The following is a 17,233-nucleotide window of genomic DNA, read 5'->3' on the forward strand; positions in this document are numbered from 1 at the left end:
TGGTTCAGTTCTGGTGCTCACGTGCCCATTGTAGGCGTTTTTGATAGTGGATAGTGGTCAGCATGGGCACTCTTACTGGTCTGCAGCTACACAGCCCCATACACAGCAAGCTGCGATGCTCTGTGTGATCTGACACCTCTCTATCATACCCAGCATTAACTTTTTCAGCAATTTGTGCTACAGTAGCTCCTCTGTGTGATTGGACCCGACGGGCGCCTTCACTCCCCATGTGCATCAATGAGTCTTGTGCGCCCATGACCAAGTCGTCAGTTCACCGGTTGTCCTTCCTTAGACCACTTTTGTTAGGTAGTAACCGCTGCATATCGGGAACCCCACAAGACCTGTCGTTTTGGAGATGCTCTGACCCAGTCGTCTACCCATCACAGTATGGCCCAAAGTCGCTCACGTCCTTACACTTGCCCGTTTTTTCCTGCTTCCAACACATCAACTTCAAGAACTCATTGTTCACTTGTTGCCTAATATCTCCCACTCCTTGTCAGGTGCCGATATAACGAGATAATCAATGTTATTCACTTCACTTGTCAGATGTGCTAATATTGCGGCTGATCGGTTTATATATACCCCCTTTGCTGAGCTTTCCTATATAGTGGCTAGTTGTATTCTAACACTGCAGGGGGAAATAAGTTTATGTAAGATTAAATATAGGAGCTAATACTGCATTAGTTAAGCTCACAGTAGCATCATTAATATAACCTAATTGTAGCAGTTTAGTGTGAGCTAGTTATTTATATAGGTGATATCTGTGGACCTTTTGTGTGCTCAGACCTCTCTCCTAAACAATAACCCAATCACACTTGTACATGGGGAGAAAAGTAAAAATAAAAAGTTACCACTAACACATTGACAGGAAAGGCAGCACATGAAACATGATGAAGATCATCCACATCTCTGATTTATCAATAGCATAACCGATAATACAAGAATATAAAATGCGTAGCTTAACCAAGGGCAAAATACAAGAGAAACAAAGACTGAAGCACTTGCTTAAATGGCCCCTAAACCAGTAATACAAACCGATGCTATATATAAAGACATAATGTAACATTCACAAATTATATATGTAAACGTTTCCATACCTTTATAGAACATAAAATGTTTGACATTTACTATGCAGGTCATTTGAAGCTATTGTCCCCTATTATCAATCATTAACTAGAAGAGGCTACCTGCAGTGTTTAATGGCTATATAGCCTGCCGTTCATAGGAAAATACATAACTTAATATCTTCTCTTATGATCTCGGAACCTTTTACATATTTATTTGAGAATTACTACTAGGTCTCTTATATAATTCAGCTGTATACTAGGTTTACTGGTCTATTATTGTATTTCCACATTCACGCCTCCACCTACCACTGTAACCATAAGTCACACTTTTCCAATTCATAGTACACAGAATTTTTGGGTACACACAATGGCAGGTCTCACCCTCAGGTACGGAAATAAGAACACGGGACATAAGGAGCCATTTTTACATGTGGCAGCATCAATGAAACATACGAATGAGGAAAGAAGCCATATATAATTTAATTATACACAAAACAATTTAAGTGCTATTTTTCGCTTGACTAAGTGCTATTGTAGGATAAGCGACGCCAACTAACCACCTCATGTCCTGAGAGGCACCAGGAGCGCTGCAAAAGTGTCTGAAATGTCAGGACAGACTCATGACCGTGCACGAAGTGCACATCTAGGGTAACGTACAACGGGAAAGTGCACAGAGGAACACGGCTGTCTCCTGAAGACCTGGCACAGTGTTACAATCCATGCGGAGAAACACGGAAACCCCGGGTTATCATAAAACAGGGCCCCCAGCGCCAGGCGTGTCACAGGAGACTCTTGTAGAGGATATTTCCAATGCTCTGTGCAAATTGTGCAGTCTGCGGCTTTGTACAGAGCGGAGCATACCGGGCTCCTCTGGTGACTGTGCAGGTCGGAAAAGTGCTAAAATTACGCATTTAATACAATTCAGTAGTGGGGTATTGGCCGTACTGTTATAAACCTCAGAAACGCTCTTAAAATTTCATTCCAAACCGGAGCATTGTCTAAGTGCTACATTAAGAATCATGGAGGATCCCAGATTAGAACCCAGTTTTAAAACATTTTAAGCTGACTATTTATCAGCCAGAGGGACACCGTAACTACCAGTGCAACCTACTCCTGACATGGCAGACATCAACTACTACACAGAGGGGAGATTCAATTCTGTGCGATGTTCCGCAGTGGGAAACATCAGTAATATTTCTGCACACCTCTATGGGGTGAGCGCCACAATCATGATGTTGCAACACCACGGACTGCCCTGGGGGCTATTCTGGAGGCATATCATCGCAGAGAACAGAATCGACCCCATAAAGTCATTGGGAGAGGGAGCAGCTCTCGTGATGCGCCCCCTGCTGGTCATTTATATATAATCATTTACAAAACATGACCCTATTTCAGTCAGCTTTAAACGACACCCAGATTATCACAGAGGACGTACTCTGCTACCAGGAGTTAAAAGTGATAACATACAAACACATTAAAATACCTGCACATATAAATTTGCTATGCATACCAAGTATGTGTGTATATATGTGCATGTTTGCATTGCATTGTACACACGCAACACGGTATTTCTAAAATGCAGAAAGAAATATAAACTGAAGAGAGCGGTTGCCAAGGTAAGTGCTTTTCTCAGATCTCCTCCCCGAGTGAGGAGCAATAATTACTCCTACTGTGCTAAAGGTCTGCAGAGCATTGCACAACAACACACTGTTCAGAGCAAGACTCTGCAGATTTCTCTAACAAGCAAGGATTCAAAAGTAGAGCGTCCATCACCCGGATAGATGCCAGCGATGCAGTGCCCGGGTTACTCTGAAACACTGCAGCCTTTCACCATCACTGCAAGGTTCTGATTCTGCCCCATTTATCTGTGAATGACATTAAAACAAAGACCCCAGACTGTAGAGCTCACCCCTGCCACTCAGAGCCACTCAGAGCCACGTTTCCTTAAAGTGCCTTACAACTGGTTTTTTTTTCCTTCTTTTTTTATCCTTAGTGGGTAAAAAAAAGAAAAAGAAAAAAAAAGGTGTCACCGGCAGCCACGTGTGGGTTCTAACAGCAGCCCATGCAGGACACACTTCCCCCCTCCTCTACAGACATGTACCTGTGCAGCACACGCCAGCTACCTCCTCCCCCCACGGCTGCCAAGGCCCCGGCTCTCTGCAGTACGGACAGATTAAGAACAATCCCAGAACATAAGCCAGCCACCGCTCAGTTCCCAGTATACAAAATACGGACATCTCTTGTGAGCCCGGGAACAATGGGGGGATTGTTATATGCTACACGTACTGTGGGGTACACAGAATGCTGCGGTAACACAGTGACTGCCTAAAATGTTAAGCAATGTGCAGCTATCCCCCTCTGGTGACAAAAGGGTTAAACAATTAAAGCATTAGCCAAAGGTCTGGCTAGTCGCTGGGTCAGGGCTAGAAGCCAGCTGGGTCCTACTCTCATTGACATTCACCAGGGGGAATTCTGGGAAATCGGCACTGGTGGCTGGCTGCCTCAGGTTCACCTGTCCGTTGGCAGTGCTAAACTGGGGAGAAATACCAGTTCGGGTGCCATGGTACTGTGCCCTGAAGGGTTGCTCGAAAGCATTCAGCTGGTACGCCTGATGGATAGGCTGTGATTCAGTCTTCTTCTGACCCGTCACTTGCTCTATGAAATCCTGTGCCGAGGAGGAGGGCGTAGGAGACGTGTGGCTACCATCATCCGCTGTAAAGCTAAAGGCATTCTGGGAGTCAGTCACTATCAGGCCAAAGTGAGACTTGTCAGGGGATACTCTCAGTGAGGTGGGCAGACCTGCCCGGAAAGTGCTGATGGGCAGGGTGGCATAGACGTGCTTGTCCAGGGTGGGGAAGGTCGTCGTGCTGGAGAGAGTCTGGCTATCCGTGACAAAGTTCAGACTCGTGTTGTTCAGATAGGCATCATTTTGGCTAGTCCGGTCTAGAGCCTGTTGCAAAAACTTGGAATATTCCTGCAACATGCTGGCCTTGTCAGACTGCGGCACCTGGACGGTGGCCGCCAGGCTCTCGGGTTGGCTGGATGCCCCCACCTCAGAGGAGTTGATCGATATGCTGGAAGTTACCTCTGTATCTCCCACACTGAATGAGATCTCGTGCTGCCCGTTGGCTTTGTGGGAGTAATGATCTAAGAGCGTCTGTAACACCTCATCAGGAATCACGTTCTTATCATGATTCGCTTTAATGTCCACGCTAAGTGCTTGAGCATCTATGAGCGTGGCCGTGCCGTTCTCATCCATGACGCTAGCAACGGCTGCCTGTGTGGCGGATGGCTGAGACGCCATGGTGCCCACATTCAGGGCGTACTCCCTGCTACTGTTACTGGTGGCTGCAAGCAGGTACCTCTTCTTCTTAGAGAACTGCATTGCCTCCTCGTAGCTGACGCTGCTGTTGGCCGCTTTGGGGGTCCCTTCCTGCAGCGGATCACCGTGATCCATGTCTGAATTGCTTCCCGAGTCCAGCAGCGCCTGCTTATCCACAAGTTCAAAAGTATACTTAGCTACTTTACCATCATCAAAGGCAGACAGCGCAGTCATAGCCGAACTCTGTTCCAGCACCTGGCTCTGTTCCAGCACATGTTTCATACTCTTTTTGCTGTTCACCTTTTTGATGAGCAGTTTAGGAGGGCCGATATCTCTGGACACGGCTTCCTGTAAGTGCAAGTCGCTGACCGAGGGGTGGGGCATTTCTACGGCATACTCTGCCACCATGTACTCGTCTTTCACTTTGGTGCTGTCCGGGTAGAGGGGCAGAAAGTCCGTCTTGTCCTTTTTCTGATCTGCCTTTTCCAGAGGGTCCTTCTCGCCCATTACCAGGAGCTTTATCTTATCCGTCCTCGGTTTCTTTTTCGGTAAAGCTCCCTCTTTGGACACAGTGGAGAAACTGATGTCCCCATCTGGCGATAAGAGTGCAGATTTGCCGGCACATTTTCCTGCTTTCCTCTCACGATTCTCATGGCACATTCGCTTGTGTTTAAGTACCCGGTCTGTCCTCGAGAAGTACTGTTTATAAGGACAAGATACAACATATTAATACAGGGATATTTCATACAAGAACAGGCAACGGTACAGTCTTAGCTCAATATGGCCTATCAGACGTTTCCTTTCATTCGTCCATCTTACACAAAGCTTCTATCTGATTGGTGCCTCAGCCTAGAGAACAACTGTGTATTTGGCATCACGTCATTATATATAGTATTTACATGTCTTCTATAGAATGTACGTTTCATGTACACTTCACAGCAATGCTCCAACAATCACGGCACAAGACGGGAGCTATGCGAGTGCCAATAGGATTACGTTATAGAATATGCCTTTATACAGGGACAAGCATGTTGTTTAACATGTTACACATAACTACATTGTATACACAGACTGGCATCCAGAGGACCCTGCTAATTAGCACTTACAGTATAATAGTTGTACAATCATATAATTAGACCCGAAATTTACTGAAATGTAACCGTTCCTTCTAGTATTAATACCCACCTGTAGACAGTACTCGCCCTGGCGTTATTACCAAAGCCGCCCCCCCCCCCCCCCCCCCGTAGACAGTACTCGCCCTGGCGTTATTACCCCCCCCCCCCCCCCCCCGTAGACAGTACTCGCCCTGGCGTTATCACCCCCCTGCAGACAGTACTCGCCCTGGCGTTATCACCCACATGTTGACAGTAACCACCTGTAGACAGTACTCGCCCTGGCGTTAGTAACCACCTGTAGACAGTACTCGCCCTGGCGTTAGTAACCACCTGTAGACAGTACTCGCCCTGGCGTTAGTAACCACCTGTAGACAGTACTCGCCCTGGCGTTAGTACCCACCTGTAGACAGTACTCGCCCTGGCGTTAGTAACCACCTGTAGACAGTACTCGCCCTGGCGTTAGTACCCACCTGTAGACAGTACTCGCCCTGGCGTTAGTAACCACCTGTAGACAGTACTCGCCCTGGCGTTAGTAACCACCTGTAGACAGTACTCGCCCTGGCGTTAGTACCCACCTGTAGACAGTACTCGCCCTGGCGTTAGTACCCACCTGTAGACAGTACTCGCCCTGGCGTTAGTACCCACCTGTAGACAGTACTCGCCCTGGCGTTAGTACCCACCTGTACACAGTACTCGCCCTGGCGTTAGTACCCACCTGTACACAGTACTCGCCCTAGCGTTAGTAACCACCTGTAGACAGTACTCGCCCTGGCGTTAGTAACCACCTGTAGACAGTACTCGCCCTGGCGTTAGTAACCACCTGTAGACAGTACTCGCCCTGGCGTTAGTACCCACCTGTAGACAGTACTCGCCCTGGCGTTAGTACCCACCTGTAGACAGTACTCGCCCTGGCGTTAGTACCCACCTGTAGACAGTACTCGCCCTGGCGTTAGTACCCACCTGTAGACAGTACTCGCCCTGGCGTTAGTAACCACCTGTAGACAGTACTCGCCCTGGCGTTAGTAACCACCTGTAGACAGTACTCGCCCTGGCGTTAGTAACCACCTGTAGACAGTACTCGCCCTGGCGTTAGTAACCACCTGTAGACAGTACTCGCCCTGGCGTTAGTAACCACCTGTAGACAGTACTCGCCCTGGCGTTAGTAACCACCTGTAGACAGTACTCGCCCTGGCGTTAGTAACCACCTGTAGACAGTACTCGCCCTGGCGTTAGTACCCACCTGTAGACAGTACTCGCCCTGGCGTTAGTACCCACCTGTAGACAGTACTCGCCCTGGCGTTAGTAACCACCTGTAGACAGTACTCGCCCTGGCGTTAGTAACCACCTGTAGACAGTACTCGCCCTGGCGTTAGTAACCACCTGTAGACAGTACTCGCCCTGGCGTTAGTACCCACCTGTAGACAGTACTCGCCCTGGCGTTAGTACCCACCTGTAGACAGTACTCGCCCTGGCGTTAGTACCCACCTGTAGACAGTACTCGCCCTGGCGTTAGTACCCACCTGTACACAGTACTCGCCCTGGCGTTAGTACCCACCTGTACACAGTACTCGCCCTGGCGTTAGTACCCACCTGTACACAGTACTCGCCCTGGCGTTAGTACCCACCTGTACACAGTACTCGCCCTGGCGTTAGTACCCACCTGTACACAGTACTCGCCCTGGCGTTAGTACCCACCTGTACACAGTACTCGCCCTGGCGTTAGTACCCACCTGTACACAGTACTCGCCCTGGCGTTAGTACCCACCTGTACACAGTACTCGCCCTGGCATTGGTACCCACCTGTAGACAGAACTCGCCCTGGCGTTAGTACCCACCTGTACACAGTACTCGCCCTGGCGTTAGTAACCACCTGTAGACAGTACTCGCACTGGCGTTAGTACCCACCTGTAGACAGTACTCGCCCTGGCGTTAGTAACCACCTGTAGACAGTACTCGCCCTGGCGTTAGTACCCACCTGTAGACAGTACTCGCCCTGGCGTTAGTACCCACCTGTAGACAGTACTCGCACTGGCGTTAGTACCCACCTGTAGACAGTACTCGCCCTGGCATTAGTACCCACCTGTAGACAGTACTCGCCCTGGCATTGGTACCCACCTGTAGACAGAACTCGCCCTGGCGTTAGTACCCACCTGTAGACAGTACTCGCCCTGGCGTTAGTAACCACCTGTAGACAGTACTCGCCCTGGCATTAGTACCCACCTGTAGACAGTACTCGCCCTGGCGTTAGTAACCACCTGTAGACAGTACTCGCCCTGGCATTAGTACCCACCTGTAGACAGTACTCGCCCTGGCGTTAGTACCCACCTGTAGACAGTACTCGCCCTGGCGTTAGTACCCACCTGTAGACAGTACTCGCCCTGGCGTTAGTACCCACCTGTAGACAGTACTCGCCCTGGCGTTAGTACCCACCTGTAGACAGTACTCGCCCTGGCGTTAGTACCCACCTGTAGACAGTACTCGCCCTGGCGTTAGTACCCACCTGTAGACAGTACTCGCCCTGGCGTTAGTACCCACCTGTAGACAGTACTCGCCCTGGCGTTAGTACCCACCTGTAGACAGTACTCCGCCCTGGCGTTAGTACCCACCTGTAGACAGTACTCGCCCTGGCGTTAGTACCCACCTGTAGACAGTACTCGCCCTGGCATTAGTACCCACCTGTAGACAGTACTCGCCCTGGCGTTAGTAACCACCTGTAGACAGTACTCGCCCTGGCATTAGTACCCACCTGTAGACAGTACTCGCCCTGGCGTTAGTAACCACCTGTAGACAGTACTCGCCCTGGCGTAGTACCACCTGTAGACAGTACTCGCCCTGGCATTAGTACCCACCTGTAGACAGTACTCGCCCTGGCCTTAGTAACCACCTGTAGACAGAACTCGCCCTGGCATTAGTACCCACCTGTAGACAGTACTCGCCCTGGCCTCGCCTGGCATGGTACCCACCTGTAGACAGAACTCGCCCTGGCATTAGTACCCACCTGTAGACAGTACTCGCACTGGTAAGGCTTCTCCCCGCTGTGGGTTCTCTTGTGTCGCTCCATGTGGTATTTCTGAATGAAACGCATTCCGCACTCGTCACAATGAAAGGGCTTCTCTCCTGTCCGACAGAAGGAAAACATATCAAAAACAAAGTTGAACATTAAACAAATCTTGTGCAATTTTAAGGTAAAAAGAAATTTCTGAGGCGCTAACAAATCAATATGGAGCATCTCAGATAATAGAATTCCTCAGATGTTTAACTCAGTTACACATACAAATATTAGTAAGAAATCCATAGTGTGTCTGAAACAGATTATTAAGGTATAAGGATGCTGTGGGCAGATGTACAAGGCTGTACACAATCTCTATTCTTAGCTTATATCTACAAATTAATTTAAACAGCTAACGAAGTTAAATCCATACAAATGTATATAATGTCGCTGATTGGTTTACACATTTTCTTCAGTTTATAGTTTGTAATCAGATCTGATACAATAAATATCCTAATGTTGTAAAGAACCCGTAGATCACAGCCGCTGTGGGACTGACCAATCGCAGCCGTGGTGATCGGGGCTATTGATCAGTCCCACAACGTGCGAGTGTGATCAGAGCGATACTTTCCCCGAATGTAACAACATTTGTACTTTCACCGACGCGTTTCACTATACTGGGCAGTTTTCATCATGGTGTAAGCTGCAATGTTAGATCTCATCCTCTTTAACTGGGTGATAACTACTCCTATCCTGATATTGTTAATCTTTGTGAATCAAAAGTGAGCCTGTCAAATGGACATTGGTTACATTACATTTACGAATACACAAATAAGTAAAATGTATATATATATATATTTTATAACAGTTGCCTAACAATTGATACATTCCGTAGTCATGAATGTACATTGGAATTTAGGGACACGGAGCTGTCAGTGATACACGTTTTATAGCTGTCCTGAGTTCTCTATTGTTTGATCCATGTTCTTATTTGTTTTCCTTATAACTCTAAAAAAGAAGCTCAGAGATAAAGAATGTTGTTTGCTTTTAAATAATAAGCGGTTTTTATCCCGGTAACGCTGGTTTTCAAAATGGGATCCTGTTGAAATATGAAATTATATTTTAATCTGACAAGAAAAATAAATATATTTGGATGTAAAGGAAATGGATGGGCCATTCACAATCTTATCAGGAAGTTTCAGTTTATCATAAAATAAGAAATCCTATTTAATTTATTGACTTCCTCATGCGCATTTATTAATAAATTAGTTTAGGAAACATATCTGTTGCTTATTTATTCTTCATTCATAGAACATTTCCCTTTAACACTTAAACCGCTGTGTAAATAATTAACTGTATCCACTTGGAAAACTTTAGTGCTAATCTTCAAATCTCCCAATGCCTTAAAGTGCGACATCCAAACAGTTATGAGTTCCTTATGGCGTTAAATAACAAGTGGTACTGATACCATTAAGGTGCTGAATAAAGTTATCCCAGACACCAATATAACGGCCATAGAAGACCAGGTTTGAGTCCCGCGGAGGACAGCGATACAAGAGGGCTCTAGACTGAAAGGGGCGAACGCCTTCTTCCAGCAGGAACTCAAATTTAAGCTTTCAACATTGGAATCTCGCAACAAATCCTCTCCCTCGCCGGCACTGAAACTGGAGTTGACACAAGTTAAGCAACAGCTTCAAAACCTTTTTCTGGCCCGTACCTAGGCTGCCTTGTCCTGTATCCGACATAAATTCTACACCACAGGCAATAAGGCAGGACGGGTGCTGGCTAGGAAGCTTAGGGGCCAGCAGGCTAAAAATAGGATCCGACATATTTACAACACCGAAGACTTAAAGATTTCGAACCCCCGAGACATAGTCAATCTTTTTGCCAAGTATTATAAGAGCCTTTATAACCTTCTAAATGACCCAGCCATCCTGCAACTCACACCTAACCACATTCAGAACTTCCGACATCAAGTTAGATGTCGATCCTTACAATCACTGAATACTCCCTGGATCCCCCAGGAGGTCTTCGTAGTGATAAAAAACATTCCGTAATGTAAAACCCCGGGCCCAGATGGGTACATTAATGACTTCTAGATTACCTTTAGGAAAGAGGTTGTCCCCATATTGGTTGAATTATATAATGCAGGAACTGACTGTGGTGCTAGAAGCTCAAGTGGTGATGATTCCGAAACCAGGCAGAGGCAGCTGTCTGTCGTAACTACAGGCCGATTACTCTTCTCAATACCGACTTGAAGGTCCATGCTAAATTAATTGCCAACAGGCTCTTTGCTGGCACCAATAAGGGGCTGTTGGAGATATCTTTTATGTATTTTAGTCCCTTGTCCGGTAATCCAGCTGATCTGGATAGAAGTTTTTCGACTAGTAGAAAAAGTAATGAAGGTGCAACTAACCCCGTCTCCACTCATTGCCCTTCTCCAATAATTCCCAGAACAACTGCCGAAACACCACAGGTATGTGTGGAGCCATATCCTTATCGCTGCTAGAGCAGCCATTGCACAGCAGTGTTAGCACTCACCCCCTCCATTTACAAAATTGTAGCTAAAATCCACTTCAGCTATGAGATGGAGACATACGAGATCCCTTATTCTACGGCACCATCCTCACCCATTGTCAAGTGGATGACCTGACATGTGTTCACCACTGAAGATGAGGGTTCTAAGATGTTATGCCCACCAGACTTGCTGACCACCGCCACTAATGACCTCTCCAAGTTCCCCATGAGACATGCAATAGTTTGGTTCTAGCTTATTTATCTGCCTGAAGTTTGCCTTGTATATTAACCCTCATGCAATAATGCCATTTCATATTTGATAGTATGTATCTTGTGTTGTCTGCTTCCCACTATGTACCATTCCCTTCCTTTTTTCTGTATCCCTTTCCCGTACCATTTAAATATCCCAAGAAAAATAATTCTGTTAAAAAAAAAAAAGAAGACGACCAGGTTTGCCCTAAAGGGGCCAATTTACATGTAAGTTCCTTCATATACACACATGGAAAGATTAGCAAAATTTGGGGCAAACTATGTCCCCATGGCCGTCCCATATATCTGTAAATCATGAAAAATAATTGTGACATAAAATAAGACAAATAAAATCCAAAAAGTCAACATATGATGCCTGTCTGAGATCCCACTATCTCTCTTTAGTGACTCACAGCAACAACTCTCAATACATGGGGATTATGAGTGTAGAAGGTTTGATAACCACAAATAAGCAAATTATAGCTTTTCTTCCACTAGATTTCTGACATAAATCTGAATACAGTAGTGGTCGATATCCTGGATATAGGATGTCAGATAGGAGGTATGAAGAACAGCATTAACCAACGATTATATCTTTATCTCAGTGTTGACTTTCCTTGCGGTGACCCGATTTGTATAGTTATATACTATTCATATGATTATTGGTCCGTTTACACAATTTCATTGCTATCGTGTATGAATGTTTATGTGAAACAAATAAGTTTGTGGTATTGAATTTCATGGCCCCATTCACCCTTTTTTATACCCATGTTTATATTATATTTTGCTACATCAATTGGGGGGAATGCTTTTTTTGGGGGGGTGGGGAGCCAGGGGGGGGGGGGGAGAGTAGCTGGTCAATACCCATAAGCTTATATATGAGCATGTAAGTTATATAAACACTGCTCTGGTAGTGACAGTGTGGAGGGGAAGGGGGATAACATTAGGACGGGTGAAGGGAGAGGTGATAACACGGGTGCAGGAGGGGGGTGGGGATAATGTCAGGGTGGGTGTAAGAAAAGGGAGAGGGGGGGGGTGGACGCAGCGTTACTCACCTGTGTGGATCTTCTCATGTCTCTGCAGAAGATACTTCTGAATGAAACGCATATCACACTGACTGCACTGAAAGGGTTTCTCACCTGGAACAATACAATTACATATTCATTAATTAAACACCTAAGCGCCAACAGTAGCACCATTAAATGTAAAAAAGTTTTAATAATAAAATATGACCGAAATCTACAATTATTTCAGATTTTTCCCTAGGTTGCAGAAACGGGAGACCCCCCACCCACCCCCGAGATGCCTGGACATGATCAGACTCTGGGGAATTACCCCGTACCATATAGTGACACTGGGCACTCGGATTGCAGGTCTCCTATTTATCTCCCTTCCCCAGTTCACCATGTTACTGAAATAGCAAGGTGTTATGAATTATTACAGATATCTGTACGTCAGCCCAAAGCGCCTCATTTCCATAGTATGGAAACTTTCAATCCAATATCACTGAATAATTCCTTCCACGCCCCACTACATGTAGGGCCAGGGACCACGAGACGGGTGAACGAGCACCAGGAGAGTCAGTGAAGAACATGACGTCTCTGTTTTACATTTCCAATAAAAGCTCAGTAATGATATATTCATTCCTACCCTGCAATACGGACACACAAACACCTGCACATACGTGTTGTGGGAGGGTTACCTGTGTGGATGAAGACGTGTCTCTGCAGGTGATAGTTGGTTCTGAACGCTGCGTTGCAGTGCTCACACACATGGCATTTGGGGATCTTCAGACCCAGTGATCCATCCTCATTAATAGTGAGGATCTACAACAGGTACAAAGCATTCAGTCAATACACCCGCAGAATAATACGCGAAAGAACATATGAGCCAGGTAAGTAAAAGGCAGGGGCAGAGGGCAGTTGGGGTAATGCTCTGCGGTCTCCAGGAGGTTGGACAGTAGGAATAAGATGACCATTCCTCCTGCAGGCCAGAAACTAGCCAACCAGTTATCCGCTAAGCAGATTTATGAGATTAATAACAAGCTCTGAGTAACAGGTAAGTGTGGCGAGTAGTGCCACTTGCACCCAGGTGTGTGACGGAGAGGGAAAGAGGGAATTGAGCTCTACTAGTTCAGATTCTAGAGCTTTCATCGCACTGTGAACACTTAGCAGCTTAGGGGTCACTGCACCATTTCTTGGCAAACGCTCACTTGGGTCTCTAAATGTGTGGCAATGATGCTCGTAGAGTGCCTCTGTGAGCGTGCACTCACCAGGAATGACGAATAAAGGTCCCTACGCTTATATTAGTTTTAACTTTAATTTGCACGAAATCCTCAATTTGGGAAAATGCAAAAAAACTAAACGCATAGATATTGCCTTTGTATTGAAGCTGATTATTGGGGTCCCGGTTACTGTCACCCCAACCCAGTGCCAGTCGCTGCTTACTTAATGATGTGACCTAGAAAATGTCACTTTTATACATGTTACTCCTCTTTGGTTATCTGATTGGTGCATTATAGAAAGGCCCGCCCCTAGTGATGTCACATTTTGAACACACCCACAGTGAGCATGTCATGTGATTCGAATACAACCAGCAGTCCCCCATCAGGTCCACCCTAATATAATCATCGTACGTGCAGGGTCCCACTCAGTTTACCTTGGCCGGGGAACGCTGTTTTCTTTTCTTCTTCTTCTGGAAATCCACCGGCTCCAGCAGCTGTGTGTTCTCGGTCATTTGAGCCTCCATTTCCTCCGAGAACTTTATCTCTTGTTTCACGTGAACCTGCTGAGATGATACGGTGGAGAGAGATGTAATAACCACATATCTGGCCACGCATTGGACAAATGTCCGACTGGGCAGGAAAGAAACAAATGGGGGAGTAGAGGAAACTTTAACAACCAAACAGGCAAATAGGATGAAGAATCTGCAATGATGACAAAGTATTTAAACCCGCTCAGTCCACTAGTAAGAGCAATGTCAGAGCGTTGTTACACTTGTGGTAGTTGTGTTGTGTACTGCGGACCCAGCCCTGTAAGGAGACTGACCGTATACTGGAATCCGGGGGGAAGGAGCCGTTCCTGAGAGTCCGCCACCTCCTCCTCATCATTTTTCACGGTTTCCTCCTGCACCATCAGTTCATCCTGTGACATCATCTCCTCTCGTCCCTGAGAGGCGTCTGTCAGCCTCTCTCTCCGTAACGGCGCCGCGCAGGGCTGGTCAGTCTCCCCTATTCCTGGAAGACCCCTGGAAGATTGCAGGACACTCGTGTGGCCACATTTGAGGAAACCTTCTAGATTGTTATCAATGTTCATATTTCACACAGAAGTCTGTAAGGAAAATGGAGAAACTTTCAGAGCTTCAGTAAATGGACGAACAGTCATTCTGCCATATTCCTCTTTATTAGTGTGGTGTCAGGGGTGTAACAAATCTGGGGGGGGGGGGGGGGCTAGGTGTCCCAGCCTTTAATACCTCTACTTTAAAGTGGAAATAATGCCATATGCTAAGGTAGCCTAGCACATGAATGACTTCCATCGCCCAACAGTGCAAATCTTCACTAATATCAAAGCAACCAATTAACAATAAGCTTTTATCCATCTGGGGCAGGTTAGACAATATATTGGTTGCTATGGTTTTAGTCCATCTTTGTGCAATGTTAGTAAATAGCCCTTATTGTGAGACATCTTTCTACGGACAGGACCTGCATTTCTCAACATATCAGTCTCCTACACATGACCTCAAAACGTCTTTGGTGGCGCCATACTCCTTGACTAGGGCAAGTACACCAAAATGTCTTCCAAGATGGGGACTGAAGGGAGCATTCTGGTGATGTACGGAACAGTGAAGAAACTTTGCAGAGTACAATAATTGACATGAGGGAAAGAGATAGAGAGATGCATTTATAGGAACCAGTGACATCACTGAGAATGCAGCCTATCCAATCATTAGGAACCAGTGACATCACTGAGAATGCAGCCTATCCAGTCACTAGGAACCAGTGACATCACTGAGAATGCAGCCTATCGATTCACTAGGAACCAGTGACATCACTGAGAGTGCAGCCTATCCATTCACTAGGAACCAGTGACATCACTGACTGCGCAGTCTATCCATTCACTAGGAACCAGTGACATCACTGAGAGTGCAGCCTATCCATTCACTAGGAACCAGTGACATCACTGAGAGTGCAGCCTATCCATTCACTAGGAACCAGTGACATCACTGAGAGTGCAGCCTATCCAGTCACTAGGAACCAGTGACATCACTGAGAGTGCAGCCTATCACTTTACTAGGAGGAAGAGAGGGCAGCCTATCCACTCACTGGTGCCGCAGGGAGATGTTAAGCTACAGATAAGTAGCAGAGAAACTAACAACAAAAGTGACTTAAAGGACAGTATACATTAATACCAATGATTTATTTTGTACTCTGGCAACCAATCCTCTATGTAAGTATAGAAATTAAACAGCTAGAGCGTGTACAAGTGAACTGTGACGTCACAGTAATCCGATAAGGTAAAAGATGCAGATAAAATATATAAAAACATGAAATCACATTTAAATAATTTGCTAAAATTGTTCATTACCATAATAATAGATATCTAAGAGAGGGGACTTGCAGATGCAGCCTTTCAGCTGCAGGGCAAAAAACCCTATACCAGGCTGGGACAACCCGCGGCTCTCCAGTTGTTATAAAACTACAAGCCCCAGCATGCTTTGCTAGTAGATAGCCAGTTGATACTTGGCATGCATGCTGGAGAGAAACAGGTTAGCCTGGCCTGTCCTACACTCTGCAAATGCCTGTCTGCACCACCTACACCCATATCGACTGCAGCACTGCCTGTAAACTGGATTAGAAAAATAAAAATAAAAGCACAAATTAACCCTAACTAGTCAGCCTCATAAAACCTTGCTCAGCTCCTTGGGCACTTAAGTTAAAACTGAGGAACACTGGGGTAGGAAGAGATGAGGAGCTCCTTCAGGTGGAGGAGCTCACCACAACCCCAAGGTAGCAGTGTCCCCCCTAGGAAGCAGTTTAACCTATTGAGATACACCGATACATTTAAACAGGAATTGGCTGCATCCCAAAAAGAGTTACCTAAGGGACACAAGACATAATTTACAGGTATACAAACACATTAGGCACCTGTAATGCCAAGTCCTTATATAACTGTAAAGACCACATAGAAAGATGTCCACAAACATATTTTATGCAGTCAGTCTCAATTAAAGACAGAAGAAGTACATTTCATTACGGAGAGTATTTAATATACACTACACCAAAATTATTTTTGGAATGAGGGACGATGCTACAAACAAATTAAAGGCACGGCTATGGGCACATGATTTGTGCTCAGCTATGCCAGCTCATTTGTATCAAAATGTAAAGAAAATCCTATTTGGGATAACAACTGTTTTCTATAAAACCTAATTTGCTGGCATCATTACATCGATTATATTTATTTAATCTGGAATGGACTCCATGAAAGACTGAATTGATTTTGAATAACATCCCAGGAGGGTAATATCAGCACCTAAAAGGTCACTGCACACTTTCGTCAACTTTTGATTTACAAATATAAGATTCTCATGAAAAAAATCCTAGAAAATACAAAGGAGAAACAGTCCTCAAGGTCTTTAATGTTCTATGAAATTAGACAGAGGACTTGATATAATATAAACAGAAGAGACAACCCACAAAGTTCAACTCTGCATTAGTCACTAAACAGAACAGCAAATCTACAGTCAAGAAACATTGACATGTCCTCAATATGGATGAAGAACTTCTTCCACCACAATCAAACATTATTTGCAACTACACTGCTACTATTACATCGTTCTTGATTTTAAATGGACCTGACTTTTTCTTATTTTAGCATTTTTCGACCCCACACCGAAATGATCTATACCACATTGTAAATATTTGCAGAAGTAAAGCACATTTATATCCACTGTAAGGAGTTATAAGGGAATCTTA

At 45.6% G+C, this 17,233-nt stretch overlaps 1 protein-coding gene across 2 annotated transcripts; it reads right to left on the reverse strand.

Annotated features, from left to right (window-relative positions):
* Positions 1-891: 891 nt before the first annotated feature.
* Positions 892-15,253, reverse strand: ZNF148 (zinc finger protein 148). Of its 2 annotated transcripts, none has more exons than XM_075181207.1 (6): positions 14,307-15,253; positions 13,918-14,043; positions 12,962-13,085; positions 12,315-12,398; positions 8,503-8,621; positions 892-5,088 (listed from the first exon to the last, which is right to left on the reverse strand). In XM_075181207.1, exons 1-6 carry the CDS (start codon positions 14,571-14,573, stop codon positions 3,457-3,459), a joined length of 2,352 nt encoding a protein of 783 aa, XP_075037308.1. In that variant the 5' UTR covers positions 14,574-15,253; the 3' UTR covers positions 892-3,456. The 2 variants fall into 2 exon arrangements, with proteins under 2 accessions (XP_075037308.1, XP_075037307.1); XM_075181206.1 differs by having other exon boundaries at positions 13,918-14,046.
* Positions 15,254-17,233: the final 1,980 nt, after the last annotated feature.

Source organism: Mixophyes fleayi, chromosome 7, assembly GCF_038048845.1.
Source record: "Mixophyes fleayi isolate aMixFle1 chromosome 7, aMixFle1.hap1, whole genome shotgun sequence".
NCBI classification, from domain to species: Eukaryota; Metazoa; Chordata; class Amphibia; order Anura; family Limnodynastidae; genus Mixophyes; species Mixophyes fleayi.

Excerpts from the sequence above, each read along its gene's own strand:
- ZNF148 (XM_075181206.1), bottom strand. The coding sequence starts at position 14,573 with ATGAACATTGATAACAATCTAGAAGGTTTCCTCAAATGTGGCCACACG. Across the intron at positions 14,047-14,306 it reads CCCCCGGATTCCAGTATACG|CAGGTTCACGTGAAACAAGA; the intron begins GTCAGTCTCCTT and ends GTATCATCTCAG. Across the intron at positions 8,622-12,314 it reads ACATGAGAAGATCCACACAG|GAGAGAAGCCCTTTCATTGT; the intron begins GTGAGTAACGCT and ends TCTGTCGGACAG.